The sequence below is a fragment of the Vulpes vulpes genome, chromosome 14, assembly GCF_048418805.1.
Source record: "Vulpes vulpes isolate BD-2025 chromosome 14, VulVul3, whole genome shotgun sequence".
Classification (NCBI taxonomy): domain Eukaryota; kingdom Metazoa; phylum Chordata; class Mammalia; order Carnivora; family Canidae; genus Vulpes; species Vulpes vulpes.
In genome coordinates, this window is record NC_132793.1 from 123,936,420 (window position 1) to 123,960,449 (window position 24,030).

At 36.2% G+C, this 24,030-nt stretch overlaps 1 protein-coding gene across 11 annotated transcripts in view; it reads left to right on the forward strand.

Moving 5' to 3' along the window:
• ARAP2 (ArfGAP with RhoGAP domain, ankyrin repeat and PH domain 2) overlaps nt 1–18,934 on the forward strand; it is a 188,018-nt gene extending 169,084 nt beyond the window's left edge. For 9 of the 11 annotated variants that reach the window (XM_025997529.2, XM_072737910.1, XM_072737914.1 and 6 more), the window contains 4 exons: nt 10–45; nt 2,224–2,287; nt 9,351–9,485; nt 16,766–18,934. In XM_025997529.2, the coding sequence (XP_025853314.2) occupies nt 10–45; nt 2,224–2,287; nt 9,351–9,485; nt 16,766–17,149 (619 nt within the window). In that variant the 3' untranslated portion in view covers nt 17,150–18,934. The remainder of the gene's footprint in view (nt 1–9; nt 46–2,223; nt 2,288–9,350; nt 9,486–16,765) is intronic. The other 2 variants (XM_072737911.1, XM_072737912.1) reach the window with 1 other exon arrangement.
• Nucleotides 18,935–24,030: the final 5,096 nt, after the last annotated feature.

Sequence of the window (24,030 nt, forward strand, 5' to 3'; positions counted from 1 at the left end):
GTGATTTAGTTGGGGATTGACAGCGTATTCTGAAAAACATCACTGGTAAGTTAATAGCTGGTCATTTTTGGATTTGATATATTGATAACCTCAGTAAACAAATAATGTTATTGGCAGATATATCTACCAACAGGAAATGTTTCACCTAAGTGAAGCTAATTTTTTTTTCTTTAATACTTTGAGAAGAAGAAAAATTTGCTTCAAGGCTTATGTCCATTTCAATCCCATGAATCCTAGTTGCTAGTGCTTCTTAAGAGAAACTATGTCTGATTTCTCCTTAGTTATGTGAGTGTGGAATCTCAGCTTTTATGGGATAGACAGAATTCAGTTTTATATAAAGGATAAATAACCAAAACGCAGTATAAAAAAAAAATATTGGGGGATCCCTGGGTGGCGCAGCGGTTTGGCACCTGCCTTTGGCCCAGGGCGCGATCCTGGAGACCCAGGATCGAATCCCATGTCGGGTTCCCGGTGCATGGAGCCTGCTTCTCCCTCTGCCTGTGTCTCTGCCTCTCTCTCTCTCTCTCTCTCTCTCTGTGTATGTGACTATCATAAATAAAAATTTAAAAAAATCTTGGTATAAAAAAACTTGGTATAAAAAAAAATCTTGGCCTCAAACATTTTCTTTCCAAATATGTAAGTTTTTTCCCATTAATGTCACAGGATTTAGCCAGTCTCCCTCGATATTGTACTGTGTCCCCTTCTCCCACCCTAGCTCTGTCTAACCAACCACTAAACCATACTAGATCTTCCTCTTAATTGTCTGTCTGATGAGGCCATGTGTTCATTCACCTGTGTGGAATATTCCAGTCATCCTAAGTGCTCTTCATGCCTCTAATTTTACTTTTGTTATCTAGAATATTCTCTACCAAGCCACCAAAGGGGCTTTCTAAAATGCATTGTGTTTCTTTCCTGCATTAAAGCTCTTCTACGGGATAAAATAGAAGATTGTTGGCACAGCATGCAGGGCACTTTAAATATGAGGCTCCATCATCAGCTTTATGTCCCATGAGTTACCCCTCCCCCCTTTTTCAACCTAATGATAAAATAGTAATCTGTCTTTAATTCACCATAGATTCCTTGCTCCTTCATTTCTACATGTCTAATGTATGTAATCCCTTTACTGAATCTTCTTCCATACTCTGTGCTGCAGCCATCCTCTTCCTGCTGATGTGATAGACTCAATATCATTCTTCTTTCAAACTATAGCTCAGATGCCCCAAAAGTCTTATCAGATAACTTTTATCTCTAATCATTACTTATTTTTTCTTGGCATCGGTAGTATTTTGCACACAAGTACATAATTATAGAGAGGATTTTTTTGGACATGGTAATAGAAAGGTAGTCTTTATGAGAATCTAATGAATGAAGCAAAAATGTTTTACAAATTTCATTTTAGTACTTTTACAAATTATTTTTCAAAGAGGAATAATATATATCAATATATAATATTGTATTATATAATATATTATATATAAATATTAGCATAATATTTATATATATAAAATTATCTTGAAGTGGCCATGTCATTTTAACATCACTTACAGAATTTTCCTTTTATAAGACTCCTTTAGTGCATCCCCAAGTGTGCTCTTTCTATATTTGTGTTCAACTTTACTTTCTCTTTTTCTCACTGTGTTATAATTTATTTGTTTACATGCCTAGCTCCTCTAATAGACTATGTGAACCTTGAAGGCAAGATCTCTGTTTTATGTAGGTTTTCAATAAAAGGTTACTGAATCTGTGTTATTGAACATGAGGTAGTAGTTTTTCATTTAGTTCATTTTTCACAAGTCTTGTGGGTATTAATGTTTATAATCCTAATGATGGAGACTGTCTAAGCCTACTCTTAAGAAAATGTGCACGTTTTTCTTCTTAGGCTCAGAGTTTCTGGGGAAAAAGATGTTTAACACCATGTACCTGAAAAAAGTAAATGACCATGGCCTTTCTGCCTATACAAAAATATTGCTGGTCCTTTTTTAGCAGTTACCAAAACCTGTAGCTATATTGTGTTTAAACTATCATATATTACTATTATTTTGATCTTGTACATTTAACAGAAACCTGAAGCAACTTATACTGAAATAACTCCTGTTTTGTTTGCATTAAGTCATGAATCAGGAAATATTCAAAGAAGTTTGTGATCACTTAATAACCCAACAAATACACTGGAGAACAGTTCTGTATTTTTGAATTATGTATTTTATAAACCTTGTTTTACAGGCACATTTGTTGTGATAGTCTACAAACTCAGATGGAGTGGATGGCCAATGTCTTCATTGCCCAGGTATGATCTCTGTTTCAGCTCTCTAGCAAAGTATAACCACTTACAGAAAATGTGTGATTTACAAATCATCTTTAATAAGAGTTTTATATGTGTTCTTTTATTTTCCAGTTTATATATTTTTTAAATATATGAGAATCCGAATTTATCCATCACTCTTTGAAAGAGAGTTCACTCTCTTTTTTGAGGCTCCTTTCTTGGCACTCCAGCAACTCTTTACCTTACGAGCGGTGTACTGCTTCAAGATGATAGTATAAGAAAGAGGAGCTTGTTTTACTAGAGTCCCACATTCATCTTCATTTAGAAAAGTGTACTGTTTCTCTTCCTGTTCTCCCTATGGCCGCCTACTCCCACACTTCCCCCACCCTAGCCTTTCCAAAAACAAGGACAGGAACCTACATTCCTTTACTACTCATTGTGTGCTGGATTCTTCAGAAGAGTTAACTCATATTCTTTGCAACAACAGACCATGCATGATGTTGCTCATAGATGAGGGAATAATGGTAACAAAGATTCTGACACTTGCCCAGCACCATGCATTTAGTTAGTGGTTTAAACCCAGGGGGGACAGAAGCTAATGCCTATACTCAATTCCCTATGTGTATTTCATCTCCTCCCTATAGGAAGACTGTTGTCTTTGGGGGAAGGGTTAAAGAGTCTCATTAACAGGATTGTTCCCCCCCACACACACCTTGTCTGGCTGAATTCCCAGCAATGCTTCCCACAAGAGCATTGAAATTCACTGGTAACGATTAAGTTGCCACTCTTTATTACTGAGGACGTACTTCCCTGTTTTTCTTATAAGTGGGAAGTTAATTCACCCCTAAATCTGGCCCTTACTTGTTTTGAAAACCATTTTCTCTGTTCATTTAATTTATTAACCTTTCCAGTGGTTAATAAACACTGCTCTTCTCAGCCTGATGTGCCTGCTACTACCTGAAAACACATAAGCAGAAAGGCTTAACTTTTTAAGAGACTTCTCCTCTTAATTGTGACTTCAGAAATTTAGATATTTAAGTCCTTGAAAAGAAAGCAAACTAGATTTGAAATGTTTCAGTTAAATTGAAACTATAGAGCCAAAATCATAGTGTCTGTGGTACAACTACACTGATTTGTTTTGTTTTTAAAATTGAAGTCACTAGACTCTGTGGTTGAAAATCAGGGTCTAAATAGAAATAGCCAGAAAGCAGAGGTTGCTCTCATGGCCAACTTATTTCTTCTCCCTGTTTCACCTATCCGTCATCGTCCTGGCCCTAGAGATTCAGCCCAATTACTTTTCATCTACTCATTCCACTTCTTTGGATTAAGATAAACACAAAGGTCTTCTTGGATTTAAGGATATAATGGCTCATCTCCATAGGGAGATAGACAGGAAACTGGCAAATGCTCTTATATACCTGTTGACACACACACAGTAAGTGCTCCTTACTAGGCTTCTTTAGGGTATGCAGAATACTTTTCTAATATCCAAACCCAGCTTCACCCCTGATTCAGAAGTCCTCTAGATTTCCACTAATGTGTCACATTCTCAGAGAAATTCTCCTTGATCTTCAGACCAGTCAGGTCTTCAAGCTCCAGGAACCCTTAACATTCTGTACTTCAGTTGTATTTCTAATTAGAAAGCATTGTGTAATTAGATTTTTTATGCCTGCTTCTCCTACTGAAATGTAAGCTCCATGAAAAGAAGGGCTCCCTCAGTCTTGTCTACAAGACCTATGTGTATACCTGCACCAGAGAACCCAGTGCCATTTACAAAGTACATGCTCAGTATTTCTAATATAAGAAAGGGGGGAGAGAGCGTAAATAATTTGACAAAATTTCAAATAGATATTAGTTTAATAAAATAATAAAGTAAGAAAAAGGGACACCTGGGTGGCTCAGCAGTTGAGCGTCTGCCTTCGGCCCAGGTGTGATCCCAGAATCCCAGGATTGAGTCCTGCATCGGGCTCCCTGCATGGAGCCTGCTTCTCCCTCTGCCTATGTCTCTGCCTCTCTGTGTATCTCTCATGAATAAATAAATAAATCTTAAAAAAAATAATAAGAGAAAAAGTGAGTGAGTGTGAATGAGGAAGAACAGTAATTAGGAAAGGTTCTCAGGAAAATGCCTTCTGAAAAGCTGTCAGGTATGCTGAGACCTGACTGAACTTAGGGAACAAATCATTAGGGCCCAGCAAGTACAAGGTCCTGAGATGTGTCTTAATCTTTGTTCCATGAACATCATGAAGGGCTGTGTGTGGAAAGATAGAAAAGATCAAGAAGGCAGTAGGCAGATAATACACTTCCAGTTTAGAAGTTTGGGAAACAAGAGAAGGATTTTACCTCTTTTATATTAACTGAAGAAATAATAATTTAGTTTGTTGAGGGCATGCTGTTGGAGATCCAAGATTGAGGCAAAAAGAACAACTGTGTGGAAGATGGCAGCTCCAACCAAGGTGGTAAAGTGGACAGAGTGAGATATTAAGATTCAAGAACAGTTGAAAATGGAGCCAATAAAACTTACAAATTGATTGGCTACAGCAGTTTGAGAGAAGGGGTAAAAGTCAAGTAAGAGACATAGGGTTTTTTTAGCCTTGGCAGCTGGCAAATAGAAGTGTTAAGATCAGAGATGCGAAGAAAACTGAGAGCTCTCTTTTGGCCATATGAAATTGGAGATGCCATTAGACATACAAATAAGTATGTTGAATAGCAGATTGACTGAGTTTTTGATCTATACATCCAAAGGGTTCCTGGCTGGCTCATTTGGAAGGACATGTGACTTTTGATCACAGAGTTGTGAGTGAGTTCAAGCCCCATGTTAGGTATAGAGATTATTTAAATAAATAAATAAAAATAAACTTTGAAAAACTAAGGTGAAGATTTGGGGATGAAGTGTCAATTTGGGGGAAGTCAGCATTCAGTTTGCATTGAAAGCCCTGGATTTGGGGGAGATATCAGAATAAAATGAAATGAGTATATGATGTAGGGAGACAAAGAAAAAAGGACAGAAGAATAAGCCCTGGGGCATTTCAAACTGTAAAAGTCAAGCAGAAGAGAAAGAAAAAAAGAAAAACAGGAAAAGAAATAAAAAGGGTTGAGAGGGGGGAAAAACAGATGACCGGTATAGAAAATCCAGGCAAGGAATTTGCTATGCACATAAAGGAGGCTGTGTGACTAGAAAGAGGAGGTCAGGGTAGGTTTTGGGGTTTCAATTTATATGTCTTTAAGATGGGAGGGCATATAGTTTGTACATACTAATGGAGAAAATTCAGTTATTGGAAAAAAATGATAGAGGAAAGTGATTTTTGGTGTGGGATTATTGGAACTGGGCTTTATTTTTTTCTTCCAAGTTTTTTTTTTTTTAAGATTTTATTTATTTATGAGAGACACAAGAGGAGAGGCAGAGACACAGGCAGAGGGAGGAGAAGCAGGCTCTGTGCAAGGAGCCCAATGTGAGACTCGATCCTGGGAATGCAAGATCAGATCCTCAGCCAAAGGCAGATGAGCCACCCAGGCATCCCACAACTTTTTATTTAGTTAGTTAACATATAGTATAGCCTTGGTTTCAGGAGAATGTAGTGATTCATCACTTACATACAACACCCAATGCTCATCACAAGTGCTCGGCTTAATGCCCATCGCCTGTTTTATCCACCCCCACCCCCACCTCCACCATCCATCAACTTTCAACTGGTTTTCTATAGGTAAGAGGGTTTTTTTTCCTTTAAAGATTTTATTTATTCATGAGAGATGCAGAGAGGTAGAGACATAGGCGGAGGGAGAAGCAGGCTCCCTGTGGTGAGCCTGATGCAGAACTTGATCTGGGAGCCCCAGATCATGATCTGAGCCGAAGGTAGATAGTCAACACTGAGCTGCCCAGATGCCCCTATAGTTAAGAATTTCTTATAGTTTGCCTCCCTCTCCGTTTTTATCTATTTTATTGAGGAAAGTATTAAACCAGCGGAAAGTAATTATTAAACCAGAAGAAGCCTTGAGCAGACATGATGCAGTGTGAACAAGTGCACATTTGGTCATCATTGCTGAAAAAAAGTCATTGTACAACAGAGTGCCACACATTATTATTGACTGTATATTGTAGCCCACTGAGCACTTATGACTGGAAAAAATTAACAGTAAATACTGGCAAGAGAAGCCTCACTTCTATGACTATAAGATGCAGGGAGAGTGGTATATTTCATGGTGGGAAAAATGAAATTCTTCAGTGATTAATAGTAATTTTTAAAATTAAATCAGTGAGCTCATCATCAGTGAGCTAGGGAGAGCTACTGGAATGGTAGGGGTGGAGAACAAATGAGAAATCATCTTTAGCTAGTTGCCCTATATATATATATATATATATATATATATATATATATATATATATATATATATATATATATATATAGTTGAACTTCAACTTAATGCTGAGTGCTTACTTGAACTTTAAGTTCAAATTTAAAGTGAGATGAATCTATAGGGTGACTGTCTTTTTTTCTTTCTTCATCAATTTGTAGGCACTCAGAGTAAGTAAAATTGAGTTTAGCTAGATTGAGGGCTTTTCCAAGCAAGTATGATGAAAGGAGAAAGAGGAGAAGACTTGAAAATATTTATACTTACTGACTATGAAGTCTAAGATGGGCTGACTATGAGTCTAAGTGAGGCAAGATGTGGAAAGTAGAATGATGGTAGAGAATAAATGGGAAGTCTCAAAGAGTCTAAAGAAGTGAACGAAACTAAATTGTTAACCAGAAAAGTAAGAGGTCAAGGTCACAGAGTAAGAGGCAGACTCATGTTCTTTGTAGCATTATTCACAATTGCAAAGGTATGTAAATGACCTCAGGTCATATCAAATGACCTAAGTCCAAGGATGAATAGATAAAATGTGTGTGTGTGCATGTACACACACAAATATTATTCACCTTTAAATAAGAAAGAAGTCTTGTCATTTTTGACAACGTGGATGAACTTGGAAGGCATTATGCTGAATGAAATAAGCCACACAGATAGGCTGCAAGTATGGTTTATATGTGCAATCTAAAAATAAAAGTTGAATTCCTAGAAGCAGAGAGTAGAAAAGTGGTTGCTGGGTGGGTAGGGGAAATAGGGAGAGGTTGGCGAAAGGGTACAAACTTTCAGCTATAAGATGAAGGTTTCAGGATCTCATGTAAAACATAGTCATTGTTGAGATAGTTGATAATACTGTTATCATTGAAATTTGCTAAGAGTTGCACTTCCCCGTGCTCACCAAAATGAATGAGATGGTAGATGTCTTAACTTGTTGGGGGAGAATCCTTTCACAGCTTATACATAGATCAAATCATCACATGGTATACTTTCAGTTTCCTATAATTTTGTCAATTATGTCTCAAAGCTGGATGTGTGAGAAAAATAGAAAGTGAGAGATAGAACTGAAGATTTTGGGGTGTGATCCTCAGCTATATGATCCATACAGTAGAACTCTTCAGGTCACTTTTAATAACCATAAATATCAGAGTGTATTACTAGATACTGTGTTGGTATGCTGGAAAAATACCTCTTGGATCACAATCTGGGAAGAACTCATTAGCAGATATACACAACATCGTACATCATGTCAGAAAAAGACATACTTATTTGAGACTGTTTGCTCTTAGATTTCTCTGAATATCATTTGGCACATGTATTATACATCAGTAAGTACAAGTGTAAGCATAATCCATAGGGTAATGAATTCCTTGCTAGCCAGTTTTCTATTAGCTTTACATGTTGAGAACATCCCAATTATATAATATCAAAATTATTTTTACCAAGTTTGGGGCTGTGACATAAACAAAGCATTATGAAGCTTATAACTTTCTCTCTGAAATATTTAACAATCTACCACTATAGATTGCTGAACCAAAATAAATGCTTCACTTAAATTCAAAGGCACATCTAATGCATATACACTCAAAGATCTACGCTGTAGAACTGAAGATTAAATGAGATTGTATTTATATACAGATATAAATATTAAGTAAAATTGTATATATTTATATGATATACATTAAACAAGATTATGCACACTGATAAGCACAAAGTCTGGCAGTATGTCCCTCAATATAATCTCACCATTATATATGCGTACACAGTAAATATTAGCTGAAATGAATTATTTGCCATAAAACACATTAAAATACTAATTGTAATGTAAGACAGGAATGTGTTGTCATAAGAATAGGCATTTAACTATATAGTTCACCAAAAAGTTCTTATTTCATCAGAACAACTGTAAAGCTTATCATTTTATAATTGGTATTCTATATTTCTTTCATAGATGGTTGTCTGAAAATCAATTTGGTTTTGCCAACTTCTGAAAAGTTAATCTACCTGAGGAGTAGAAAATTCTTTAAAGATTTTTCTTTTATATGCATATCTGAAGGATTTATCATTCAAGGGCTTGTACTTTTACCTGTAAAAATGTCTCCCCATTGCAAAATTAGTTTTTCTCCAGTCATATCTATTATCCAGTTGACCAGAATATGTAGTCAATAATTTGAGAACAAATGTGCCATAGTCTGTTATGCAATGATTTTCAGTATAAATGACTGTGTGCAAGATAATTTCTTTGGAATACAATTAGATGAAAAAGTAACATTTTTCGAAAGGTCATAAAATGAATCTAATTTTTCTGATAGCCATGCCTTAGGTTGATTTGAGGTCTAGGAGGTCAAATTATTTTTACATTAAAGTTGTCTTTGGTGGAGGTAGAAAATGAATGCATTGTGACTTTGATTACAGGGCCTGGAAATACAGACAAGTGTATTATTTTTCTCCCACAAAGAGATTTGCCAGTTTCCTCAAATATTTTGCTCCTTTTGATTTGATAAGTAGTACAGAAGCCATGTATTTGAAACTTAGAAATTGAACTGAGACCTCAAAGCTCTGTTCATTTAAGAGCCTTATATCCTCAAGCAATGCTGCTGCCAGAGTCCACATCATAATTACAAATGGCATTCTCATGGAAAGCAGATCATTTGATTTGGATATATGGAAAAGGAGCCAAGTGACTCTATAACATGATATGCCACATAATAAAACACACCAACAACAAGAAATTGTGTTTCCACAGCATGAAAATGATATATGGCCACCAGCTGGAAAGGAACGAAAACGTTCTATAACCAAAAATCCCAAAATTGGAGGTTTGCCTCTAATTCCCATCCAGCATGAGAGAAGTGCAACCCTAGCCCGGAGAAATATTGAGGTAGGTCAGGATTTTATTTGTTTTATATTAATGATAGCATTTATTTTCTTATGTCTTAATATGATTAAGTACATTAATTACTTCTTTGGCTTCAAAAGCACAACAGTAGTCTTTGGAAAGCATAGTAAAAAAAATCACATCCAGCAAGAAAATATTATGAAGAACTCTGTGCTGCTCCTTTAAGTTTTATATTTTAATTTTTCTTATAGAATTTTAGTAATGTCACTGACCATCCAATTCAGTATGCATAATACCACTTATTTTCTTATCCCTCACGTAGTCAGATAGTTTTAAATGTGTATACAGAAGTCTGCCTGGTAAAAATCACAGTCTCAAATTAGTCTTACGAGTTCACTTCTAACACCCTTAGAATGAGCCAAGGGCCGATTATGTCTGGAGCCATGGTAACTAGACTTTCTGGTAACACAATCAAATTCCAGTGGTTTGGGAACTGATGGGGTGTCGCAGTTAATTTAAGGAACTGCAAGATGACCCCTGAGCATCAATAAAGAAGACCTGGCATTTTTCAGGAAAGTGGCTGTTTGTTTTCCTTCTCACCTTGCGGGGAGGGGAGACCATACAGAGCATCAGTCTTGACTTGAAGTTCAGTCTGTTCAGGAAAGGAGAAAAGCTGTTCTCATCAAAACTCATTAGATACTTTGGGATTAATGTGTGTTTCAGGGCCTTAATTGAACCCCCTCAAAGCAAAGAGAAAAGCATTAAAAAAGTACTATTTCCTCGGGGTTTGGGAGTGAACTGTTTGAATCTCTTTCTTTCCAAACAGAAATAACTTATTTTAAAAGACTAAAGCTATTTTAATTTAGTGGTCAGATTTTAAAAATATTTTTTCCATGTATATATTCCTTTGAACATTTATTCCAGTATAATATTCCTCTTCACTAAAAGATACAAACTGTGAAAATAATGGTTGTTTCCTTTGTTGCCTATTTGGTCCTCCTGCACTTGTAGGTATCCTTGGTTTAAAAAAAAAAAAAAAAAAGTCTGTGCAACAATGGATTCCTCGACTAATCCAGAATCTTAAAATTCTAAGAGTCATATTTCCAAAAAACCCTGATTAGGAAACAGAGTTTGAACAAATGAAGCAAACGTAGGAGTAGATGTGCTCTGCTGGGACCCCAGCTTTTTCTCATGTTGCCTTAGGATCAGTTATGGAGCAAAGCAAAGGATAAATTATTAGGACCAAATCAAAACATTAACTGGAATCCAGTATAGATAGGATGATAACTAAATATATAGTATAATAGTTTGTTAGCTGATATCAAATCCAGAATTTCAGAGAATTTTTTTTTTCTGTTTTAGCATACTTAAGATCAGAAAACGGATAACCTCCAAACTGCAAAGAACTTGTTATAGGTTCTTAAAAAAATTTCATAAAATATTAAATTGCTAGAAAATCTATGAGTAGTTTAGCTAAATTAACTTTTTTGTAAATTTTATAAACATGGTGATTCAGCAAATTTGGCAAAGAAAAATTTTAAATGCTCCAATGTTGGAAAAACATTGGAAAGTTAAAAAGCATTAAAACAGAAATTAAAAATTTCATATGAACCATTAAAATATTTGTTATAGGATTAGATTCATGTAAATATTTAAGAAAATATATTAATAAAATGACTAATCACTTTTGATCCTTGTTTTAAAAAGGAAAAATGGCTAAAAATATTGTTAAGTGGGGGCAGGGGGCTTGTGATGCAGTTGGTTTATCATCCAACTCTTGATTTCTGCTCAAGTCATAATCCCAGGGTCATGAGATTCGTCTCTCTGCTCAGGGAGGAGTCTGCTTGGGTTTCTGTCTCCCTCTGTCTCTCCCTCACTCTTTAATTAAATAAACCTTTGAATAAATATATTGCAAAGTAGGATATATTCATAAGAAAAATGTTTAGTCACATCAATGGATATATTCAATAATTGTTTTTCATACAAGGTGTCAGGAGATTGGTAAATTTGGTGCTTTGGCCATATGATGACTTCCCATTTCATGAGGTTCTATTGAAAGTTGTATGAGGATACCTCATTCAGGCAGGAAATCTTCCTGGAAAAAGTGACTTCTAAGATTAATTAAGTGAATTAGTAGTAAGCTAGCTGAATAAGCCAGAGAAAGTAAGTTGTTGTCAAAGGAAATCACACATGAAGAGGCAAACATAGTGCTCAAGAATGCACATGCTAGATCCTATCTCTGATTTGGGTACCTCCTAACTTCATTGCGCTCAGCCTTTTTATCTGTAAGCATGGAAGGATAATAAAAGGCTCTACCTTATAGGGCTATTGTGATAATTCAATGATACCATACTAATAAGGAACTTGGAAAACAATTTGTGATCATTTATTTCCAAACAAAAATAATGAGCAGAGAGGAATGATACAGTTCCAGCACAAAATGGTGACCTAGACTCTTACCCATTACACACTTTTCTCGCCATCCTGGAACACATAAAGAGGCACATTACTTCCAGAGAGGCCAATGTTGGCATCCCATTCCAAATTCCCACTATGTGACATTGGGCATATGGTCATTTCTTTGCATTTCTATTTCTGTCTTAAAATATACTTTATGGTGCAAATAATCATGTTTATTTACTGTTGATAATATACTTAAAGCAGCAGTTTGATAGGATTATATACAACACAGAGATTATCAACTAATATAGTGAGTTTAGTAGTGCATTTCTGCTATAATCCACATGTTGGTCATTGTACGTTCTGGTATTGTGAGGCCTCCATAACCAGTGGCCCACATCTGGATATAATGGAAAAATGGATGTGGGCACAGACTAAAGCCATGTGAGTGGTTTGCCCTGAGAACATGTTCCTGCACCATGTTCTGGCTGTGATATAGGAACTACTCTCTGCAGAGAGAAAGACTACTTTTCGCACTGCCATTTCCAGTCAAACAACTACTTTTCTCTAAACATACTCTGACACCCACTGGCATCATCTGGACCATGTTACGTCTCGCTCCTGTAATTTCATACCTTATCTATCCTTCTTTCTAAATTATTAATGCCTTAACTTTTAAGGACAGTATAGCACATAACTATGTTCTCCTTTCCCCAGAACATGAAAAGCACTCCCAGAACACCATGTTGTGTACTCAAAACCTCACTCTCTCCCATCCTCTCAACTTTTTCCTTTTTAAAGATTTTATTTATTTATTTGAGAGATAGTGAGTGAGCAGGTAAGAGGGAGAAAATCAGCAGACAGACTCCCCGTTGAGCACAGAGCCCAATCTGGGGCTCGATCTAATGACCCTGAAATCCTGAAATCATTACATGAGCCAAAATCAAGAGTCAGATGCTTAACTGACTGAGCCACCCAGACACTGTCCCATCCTCTCTACTCTTAGCAGGTCATTCCCACCACCTCTCCACCTTCATACAAGATTGAATCTCTTAGCCTAATATTAAAGTTTACTTGAAATCTCAGCATTACCTGTGTGAATATTTGGCCCCTAAATTCTATATCTAAGAAAATCCAAAGTCTATCTGCTAATGGTTGAGAGATAATGAGAACTGTTACTATGGACCCTAAAGACTCCACTAAAAAACTATTAGAAGTGATAAACGAATTCAGTGAAGTTGCAGGATACAAAATTAATATGCAGAAATACGTTCTGCTTCTGTACACTAAACATAATATCAGAAAGAAATTAAGAAAACAGTTGCATTTGCAATTGCAAGAATATAATGACCTGGGAATAAAACTTAAAGAAGTGAAAGACCTCTACTGTGAAAGCTATAAAACATTGATGAAAGAAATTGAAGACGACACAAACAAATGGAAAGATTTTCCATGCTCATGGTTTGGAAGAACAAATAGTGTTAAAATGCCCCTAGTACCAAAGGCAATCTGCAGATTTAATACAATCCCTATCAAAATGCCAATAACACTTGCCACAGATCTAGAATAATTCTAAAATTTGTGTGGAACCACAGAAAGATTCTGAATAGCCAAGGCAATTTGAGAAAGAAGAACAAAGCTGAAGGTATCACAATCCCAGGTTTCAAGGTCTACCACAAAGGTATAATATCAAAACAGCTTGGTACTGGCATAAAAATAGACATAGATCAATGGGAAATAGACATAAATCAATGGAACAGAATAGAAAACCCAGAAATGGATCCATAGCTATATGGCCAACTAATCTTTGACAAAGCAGAAAAGAATATCCAACAGCAAAAAGACATCTCTTCAATAAGTCATGTCAGGCAAACTGGACAGCTACATACAGAAAAATGAAATGGGACCATTTTCTTACACCATATACAAAAGTAAATTTAAAATGGATTACAGACTTTAAATGTGATACCTGAGCCATAAAGCTCCTAAATAAAACAGTAATCTTTTTGGCATTGACCTTAGCAACATATTTTTGAAACATCTCCTTGAGCAAGGGAAACAAAAGCAAAAATGAATTACTTAGAACTATACCAAAGTAAAAAGCTTTTGCACAACAAAGGAAACCAACATAAGGCAACTTGCTGAATGGGAGAACATAGTTGTAAGAGGTATCTCCAATAAGGGGTTAATATCCAAAATACATATAGAACTTTTACAACTCAACACCAGAATAACAAATAATATGATTAAAATGGGCAGAGGACCTGAATAGACATTTTTCCAAAGAAGACATACAGATGGCTAACAGAGACATGAAAAGATGTTCAACATCACTAATCATCAGGGAAATGCCAATCAAAACCACAATGAAAAAAAAAAAAAAAACAACCATCCCACAATGATGTATCACTTTATGCCAGTCAGAAAGCTGGTATCCAACAGACAGGAAATAACAAGTGTCAGTGAGGCTGTGGAGGAAAAAAAAAAAAAAAAAAGCCCTCATTCACATTTCCCTATTGGTGGGAACGTAAATTGGTACAGCCACTACGGAAAACAGTATGGCAGTTACTCAAAGATAGAAATACCATACTATCCAGTAATTCCATTACTGTGTATTTACCCTAAGAAAATGAAAAACAAAACAAAAACAAAAAAAGAGAAAAACATTAATTCAAAAAGATACATGTACCCCTATGTTTATTGTAGCATTATTTACAAAAGCAACAGAAGCATCCCAAATGTCCATAGGTAGTCACATGGATGAAGAAGTGGCATATATGTATAGAATGGAATATTACTCAGCCCTAAAAAAGAATAAAATCTTGCCATTTGCAACAACATGAATGGACCTAGAAGATACTACACTAAATGAGACCAGTCAGAGAAAGATACCATGTGATTTCACTTACATGTGAAATCTAAAAACGAAACATGGGAAAGGATGCCAGATGGGAGGAGGGTTGGGAATGGGCAAAAATGGGTGAAAAGGAGTGAGAGGTATACAGGTTTCCAGTTATGGAATAAATAGGTTATGAGAATAGAGTAGTCAAATGATACTCTAATAGCACTGTAGGATGACAGGGGTAGCTACCCTTGTGGTAAGCATAGCATAACACAGACTCATCAGATCACTATGTTGTATGCATGAAACTAATGTAATTTTGTGTGTCTACTATAATTTTTTTTTTAAAGTCTCTATTGCTCCTTAATTTTCCCTAGGTAAGAAATGCCCAGTAAAACATAATGTGTTTAATATTTATAAACTCCCAGTCACATCTCCATGCTGGTCATCTCTATGCCATCATTCTCAATAATTTTTCATTTGTTTACAAGGCAGGAGTTATTTTGTTGTGGTGAAATAAATGTAACATAAAACTATTCATCGTAACCATTTTTAAGTGTATATACAATAATGACATTCACATTGTTACGCAAGCATCACCAATTTCTCAGTATTTTAACATATTCAAATGAAAATTTGGAATTAAGCTAGATACTAAATATTTCATCAGTTTTTAGGGTAGAATAAATGTATTGGCCTAAGATATTTCTATCAGAAAATTCCAAGTTATGAAATGTATAAAATACATTGGGAAAATACTTGTATTCAGCCTGAATTTGTATGTTTCAGTTCCACATCTGAATTTGATGGAAGTTAGGGAAATAGAACAGTGTTATACATTTGAAAAATTTTAAACCTTTCTTTATTTACTATTTAATAAATAAATGGTCATTTCCTAAGTAGGCTGTGTACTAGGTTCACACTTCAGTGAACAAATCAAACAAAAACCCTGCTCGCGTGGAGTCTTCCTAGCAGGGCATTCAGATAATCACATTAAGTAACTGCCATAGAGAAAAATAGAGCAAGCTGGGGTGTTGTCTTTCAAACATTATTATATTGAAGATCTTTTCTGTTTATGCTACTCAGCTTCATACTTATATTACCATTTTCATTACCTCTTCTTCCAATACTCTTAAATTCTTCTTCAGATTTTTGCCTTGTAGGCTTTGCAGTTTTTACTGCGGAAAATTTGAAGACGTTTCTTTAAGGCTTTTTGTGAAAAGAAAAATAACTTCTCTCTCTGCTCCACCTTCACCCTCGTCCAGTTCGTTGGGCATCCTTTCTGTGTGGCTCCATACTGCTCTATGCTTTCGATTCTCTGTTGTTTGTTCTTGTATTTTACACTTGATTTAATTGTTGTACCCTTTGATAGTCTGATGCTCTGTATGCCAGAAATTGCCCAGTCACAAGATTTTCTGAACCCTAGTTAGGAAAGCACACCTTTATAGCTCAGTGAATTAAAGTGCACTCTACTCGCTGGGTACAAAAGTGGATTTAATACATAACTATTTATGTATATATTTCAGTGTTTTCAGAAATGTATCTGTGGGATTCTAAAAGGCAGTGTGTGGGAGAAAACAAAAAGAAGTTAAACAGATCTCTCTGCCATAGAACTTCTCAGCATTTTTAACATACTAATATGTACTGTTAGTCTCAAGGAGGGGGCTGTAGTACAAGTATAGGGCCTGTCCCCAAATCACATGGCCATAGGCATGATGCTGTAGGAATTACAGATACATGAACATGACACATTCAAGCAGAAATGAATTGGAAGAGGCGAGTTTGGAATGAGAGTCAAGCTGAAAAACTAACCCGAGAGACTTCTTTGAAGCTGTACATTAAATGCATGTTACAAGGGATTTCCACAATCTGCCTCTCCGTTGATTTTGTAGCTCTAAGGTGCCCATATGGATCTCTTGGTTGGTCAATCCCAACACACCAGTTATGTCGAAGTTAGAACCCGAATCCTAGAAATAAGCACAAACATAAGAAGCATCAACGTTTAGGTGGCATTTGGGCCTTTTAAACTTAAATTGTAGCAAATCTTGCATTCCTGTGAGATGTTGTGTTTTGTTTTCAGAGTGCGAGGGCAGAACTGGAAAGACTGCAGCTCAGTGAAAAGCGGGATCAGGAGTTGGGGGATAGCAGCATCAAGGAGAGAGCCTCCATGGTGGCCCACTGCCTGGAGCACAAGGACGAGAAACTTCGAACTCGAACCAGAAAACACCGGAGTTTCAACTGTCTGGAGGACACAGAGGCAGAGGTCCTTCCCGGGCCACAGAAAAGCCATAAAGGCCTCAAGACATTGAGGAAGACGGAGGACAGGAATGGCAGGGCTGCTTTGGACTCTGATAGTAAGTTACCATCGAGGGTGATTGAAGAACTCAGCGTGGTGCTGCAGCGGACGAGAACCTTCCCGAAAGACTCACAGGGTGAGCAGATCTTGCCGAAGGAGATTAATTAGTTTTGCAATTAAAAAAAATATATATTGTGTACAGTATGTATGTGCAAACCAGAAACCAAACAGTAAAATTCATGGTTTGTGGGATTTGTCTGGCTATACATAAGCATTTAAATAGCATTTTAAAAATATCTGTGTACATAATGTGATAAGTAGAAGATGACGCTTTTTTTTTAGGTCTGAACAAAGCTTGTACAGTTCCACGTGTTGGCCATGTTTAAGAAGGCATTGGGTCACTTTGACTCAGCCAGACTTTCACAGCAGTTGCCTGTTGAATGGTGTAATTTATGAGCAGAAATCTCAAACTGTACTGTACTGTATAAAATGCTTTGTTTAAATGAAGCCTCCGAACCTGTATGTAACACGTTTTGCACTTTGAGAAACCTTGTATATTCAGTTACCCTACGTCTTTAGGTTTACATAGGGTCCATCTTACGGAAAAGAAAGGGAAGTGGAAAGGAGAAGGATCATTTTAGTGGCTGCCTATCAAACATTGGGGGTTTTCAAAAGGGGCAAGGAAACGAAGGGGGTCAGTGAAGTCCTGATCCGTAGTGAACGAGGAGGACTCTTATTAATAAGGGACCGCTTGTTAAGAGAAAAGCCTAGTGACTGTTTCCCAAGACAACATTCAACCACCAAACGCCAGTGACGGCACAGGCCACGCTCACTTGCCGTGCTACTGAGCGGGCCACAGAACACACTCACTACACAGGTGGCTGCCGACAAGGAGCGTCCGCTGCATTGAAGACCGTGTATGCACGGGACCTGGCATGACCATGACGCCGTTCGCACTGTCACTATAGACGTTTTGTTTTCGTACAAACTCACTGTCCCAGGGTTTTGTTATTGTTTTGTTTGATGCTTTTGTTATATTCTTATTTTGTATTCCATTTCTTATTTTAAGTCAGGTGGTAATGTGTTTCTCTGCAAGGTCAGAATTAACTGGAAATGTACAACATATGGCCATTTTAGGGTGGAGGATAGTTTATCCCACGGTTGGTGGCTACCAGTTCACATTTAATCGAGTCTCTATTTAAAAAGTAGAAGACTCCTCCTTGTGCTTAATAAATAATAACAAAGCCCTCTCTTAACTGCTTCCACATCAAAGTCAGCCACTGAGCTAGTGATTTTCCTCCGACAAATACTATCTAATTACAGTTCATGTTAGGGACAGCGCTTTTCATTGATTAAAGAATTTTATTAGGTCTAATGAGTTTTGATTAAAATTACATAGCTAAGCTCTATTTCAACCACTTATTTTCCCCCAGTTTTCAGGTTTCTTCTTCAAGATCTGTTATGCAAAGGCCCATACTTTGGTCAGTCCATCATAGTATAGTAATATACCCTCAAATGCTCTAAATTTCTTCATTGTAAAATATCGATTACTTATATTTGGTGGTGATATTATAGTTTACTACCATGGGTGTGTGATATTTATTCTTTAAAAAAAATTCCAATCGATTTGGATTTAAAGAAACTGCAGGTCAGTTTATAAAACAAGTAGCACTGCTGAGGACCCTTCATTTGAAGCAAAAATTATGGTATTTAGGAAAAAAATCTTAAGCTATTATTCCTAATAAGTGATAATATTTATGAAGTAAGTAGGCAATGACAATGTTTGACACCGGAAAAGTATCTGGAGGTTTGTTTTTTTTTTTTACCTGCGTTGTCTGAATATTTTTGAAATTGGAGCTTAAAATCTGGTAGTTGTTCCCCATTCTTTTTCATGAGTAAAATAAGGGCTAATGATGACGTCTCATACTTTGAATAAATTGTCTTACAAGTCCATTTGAATGTGATTGTTATTTCAAAGTAATCTTTAACTTCTGAAATCGAATCTTCTTTCCCTTTTTTCCTTTTTATTTTTTTTTTGAGAAGACTTTTTAAAAAAATTTTTAATAATAAATTTATTTTTTATTGGTGTTTAATTTGCCAACATACAAAATAATACCCAGTGCTCATCCCGTCAAGTGCCCCCCTCAGTGCCCACCACCCAGTCACCTCCACCCCGCGCCCTCCTTCCCTTCTGCCACCCCTAGTTCGTTTCCCAGAGTTAGGAGTCTTCCATGTTCTGTCTCCCTTTCTGATATTTCCTACCCATTTCTTCTCCCTTTTTAAACATTTGAATATATACTTCAAAGAAAAGCTATATCATACTGTCCAAACAGGTCACCATGAATATTACTCTATTTTAAATGATGAATATATATGGAGATAGGACACAAACATATGGATGGTACTCTTTCATTTCTGTAGCCCTAAAGTTAATTACTAGACATGGTTTTTAAGTATTTGACTTCTAAACAAATCATTACTTGATGATTTATCAAAGTGGCACTGAAAATTCAAAACTAAGCAAAAGTAATTGAAGCAAAATATGACTTGTGTATATAACTATAATAGCTGTCAATATGCATTATTCAGATGGCAATTTATAATTCTAAAATACACAAACTATTGCAAAAGGAAGTATTTTTGAAAATGTATCGAATTTATTTGAAGCAACTGTAGTATTCACATATTTTCATGTTATCTCAAACTTTTGAAAATCATTGTGGGGAAGAGATGATGAAAACTTTTACCATCTTATCAAAATTTGCACCGAGACTTTCATAATTATCATTCTCTCAACAAAAGAATTCTGTTTATAATGTGAACAATTGTCTTTCATGTGTACAATCATGTTTAATCATCTGGAAATGCAAAGCACAGAAATGAATATTAGGTTACTAAAATTAATCTGTTTTTTATCAGTTATTATTTTGAAAAATTTTTTATTGCAAATGTGCTAGGTTATAATGTACATTCCTGCCTTCTCTGCCATGGCTACCATATGAATGTAAACTTAGTAACATAGCTCTATAGACTTAAGACCTTTTATGAATTATGGATTCATGTTCAGAATCTAAATGTCCTCATCTGAGAAGTGGGAATAACACCTATCTTATAGACATCTTGTGATGACTAATTTTATATATATATTTATATATGTGTTTGTGTATATATACATAAACACACACATCTATCTCTTAGAGTTTTAATAAATGTTGCTTATTAATGTATTAGTTTTTCTAGCTCTCCTTTGATTCAAGTCCTGAGACTTCTTACTCATTTTCAAATTGTCTCTATCAGTTTTTTTTCCCATCATTTTTAAAATATGCACTGATACAATAGATTACCATAGGTTGTGGGCTGAATTGTGTTCTTCCAATCCCCAGATGTTGGAGACCTAGTCCCTAGCACCCTAGAATATGGACTATTTGGAAAGGGGTTTTTAAAGAGGTGATCAAGTTAAAATGAAGTTATTAGTGTCAGACCTAATCAAATCTGACTGGTGTCCTTAAAAAAGAAACAAAAACAGGAAATTTGGACACGTGAAGAAACATTGGGGCTATATGTGCACAGAGGAAAGGCCATGTGAGGACATAGCAAGAAAATGGCTCTCTGTAAGCCAAGGAGAGAGGCCTCAGACAAAACTAATATCTTGATCTTAGACTTATAGCCTCCAACCCTATAAAAAAAGTCCTATTGTTTAAGCTCTACCCTTAATGAAAGCCCTAGCACACTTTTGTGTTAATACAGATACCAAACAGAACACTCCCTAGTATTTGTACGTATTGGTTCTTACCCTCTGGTTACTCCACATAGCGGAAGGTAACATTACATCAGTGTAATCAATACAGTGTAATATTATAGCTACCATAAAGATTAATGGAGGATAAAGCATGTTGAGATGTAACTACTTGGAAGTCCGCTAGCCAGATAACTTGAATGCTGAAATAATATAAATGAAAATTTGCCCAGCAGAATTTTAGTTTGTGTCTGCCTATAAAGATTCAAGTTCTATGACCTCAAGAACACTATTTCAGCAGAGTGAAGATACTGACCCTTTACACACCCGATAGAGAATACTGTGAATCCTTCCAACAAACAGCCCAAAGAGATCTTGAGTCCAGTAACAGTTTTCACTAGACTAGAGACACAAAGTCACTTCAGTCAACCCAAACTGTAATCTCACTGCCTAAGAGTGGATCAACACTAACCTTCATCAAATAAAAGTGGCATTTGCATCTCATTGGAGGGGATCTCATCTTCCTTCCCCTATAGCAAATTGTCTCATTTGCCACCTTTTTTAAATCCTCTCCTTGTTTCTTCCTTTTCTTTTTTTCTTTTTAAAGATTTCTTTATTTGGGAGAGAAAGAGCACAGGAAGGAGGGGAGGCAGAGGGAGAAGACTCTCCACTGAACAAGGAGCCTAATCCGGGGCTCAATCCCAGATCCCAGGATCCTGGGATCTTGACCTGAGCTAAAAGTAGATGTTTAACTGACTGAGCCCCATATTCCCTCCTGTTTTGTCTCTGAATTCTCCATCTTTATGTTTCCTGCTATTTACCGTAACTACTCCTGCAAGATCAGAACAACCACATTGCTAATTCAAATGGTCCCTTCTCCGTTGTTGTACCTGACCACCCATCATCATTTGTAGCATAATCACACAGTTGATTACCTTACCTTTGTGTAATACATTCTAGCATTGGTCTCCAGATCTTTCTATCATATGGTTTTCTCCTTCACTAGTCAGTCTTGGGTCGCCTACTGGATACTCAACTCTATATAACTGAACTAGAAGATCTCAATTTCATAGCTTCAAATACAGTATGTATTCTAACTAAATAGTTCCAATCTGGACTTACCATTGAGCTCCAGACTGTAATTTACATTTCTACTTGAGTGTCCAGCTGTCATCTCAAATATATCTAAAGCTCTTTATCTTTTCCTCATCTTTTCCATTCCACCCTCTTCTGCTCTTTCTAGGATTCGGATACAGAAAGATGAAGCAGATTATTCAGGTAATGATCAGCAGAGTTGGCATTTGAATGCAAACAGTCTAGCTCAAAAGTCCACACTTATAAACTCCACATTAGATTTCCCAGACCGCTGTCCTTTCTCACCTGAATGATTACAAAAGATTCAACTTGCCTTACTTGTACTATGTGGAACAAATCACAAATTAATATTTTTAAATATAAGAAAAAGCCAAATTAATCTTCTTAAATATAAAATAGACTCTCCTAACAACCCTTGAATAGCTTTCTATTTCTGTTAAATGGGAAGTATCTATAAATACAAGCCCTGGAATAATTGGTTTCAATGTACCAACTATTGCTTACATCATCTCACCAATCTTCACCTCCCTCACTTTGCTACAAGCATACTTGTTCCTCAGAATCAACAGACTTGAAGATGCTTTAGCTTTGCATAAACTAATTCCCTGTCCAGACACACATATATCTCACTGCGACCTTCATGTAGGTCACCATCAAATGGCTCAACAGACCTCTGTTATCCCATATAAAATGTCATCATCACTTTCTATCCCCTTTATCTTCAATCATAAGACTTATCACCACCTAACAGTTTATATACTTACTAGTATACATTTTAATGGTCTAATTACTTCCAATAGAATCTGTCAGTGTAGAATCTTAGGTTACCACTATATTCCCAGCAGCTAGAACAGTGCCTATACATAGCCTATGGTCACTACTGAAATATATATTAAATAAATGAAGTCATAGTATTAGGAAATAGTTTGATGAAGGAAAGCGGTCCCACCAAAATCTAGGAATAATGGATTAAAAAAAATCTGTAAAGGCTATTACTGAAACGAATAGGAAAAACTGTGGCTACATTCTGAGGAAGTAGGACCATTCAAGATGTGAGTGGATATTGTACAGCTGCTGTTTTCCTGAGGGTATTCAGGGAATCTATACAAAGGGAAATAAGTTGAAAATAATCTGGTCTTTGATCAAGATGCTTTTTGCAGTGAGATAAATCAGAGCTTTAGAACCCTTGTGTAGCTAAGGAGGCAAAAATGGAGACTCAAGGGACAAAAATCCTAGGAATAAGGGAACCATGGAAACTAACTATAGCTGGCTTTCCGCTTAAGGCAATTTGCTGAATAATGGTGCCACATAGGGCAGTAGTAGGCTACTAAGTTCAGCAGGAAGGCTTCAATAGCAGAGTGAACTTTTTGGTAGGCTTACAGTACTAAGAAGGCAAACATTCAAGTTTATTTACTATCATGAAGAGGTTCCCTTGTGAATATACAAGCTCTAGTCAGAAACCTTGGAGATCCATATGGTTAGAGCGTGTATGAATTGGAATCTTAATAGAACATTGTGAAAACTGCCTCACAACCTCAATTCATCTCAGTCCCTAATTGGGTCAAGATCAGTTTTCTCTGCTGAAACAGGAAAAATAGTATTATGTAGAACTGCAATTTTTTTTTCACTGCCTGGCATGAAAAAGAAAAAAAAAGGCATCCCCCTTCTGGTGCCAAAACCAGATAAAGATACTACAAAAAAGAAGAACTACAGGCCAATGTCCCTGATGAACATAGTTGCAAAAACCCTCAGCAAAACAGCAAACTGCACCCAAAAATACATTAACCCATTTACCATGATCAAGTGGGGTTTATTTCGAGGATACAAGGGTGGTTCTGTATTCACAAATCAGTAAACATGATACATCAACAAAACAAAGGATGAAAACCATATGATCAATAGATTTTTTTAAAAAAGCATTTGACAACAATATTCATTCACAATAAAACCCTTCAACAAAGTAGGGTTAGAGGGAACTGAGCCACAGTGATCGGAAAAGGAATTAAAAGCATCCTTAGGAATTAAATTGGTAAGGAAGTAAAACTATCACTATCTTCAGGTGACATGAGATATATACAAAAACCCTAAAGATTCCACCAAAAAAGTATTACAACTAAAAAATGAATTCAGTAAGGTAGCAGGATACAAAATTAATGTACAGAAATTTGTTGCATTTCTATTGATAAACCAACAGAAAGAGAAATTAAGAAAGTAATCC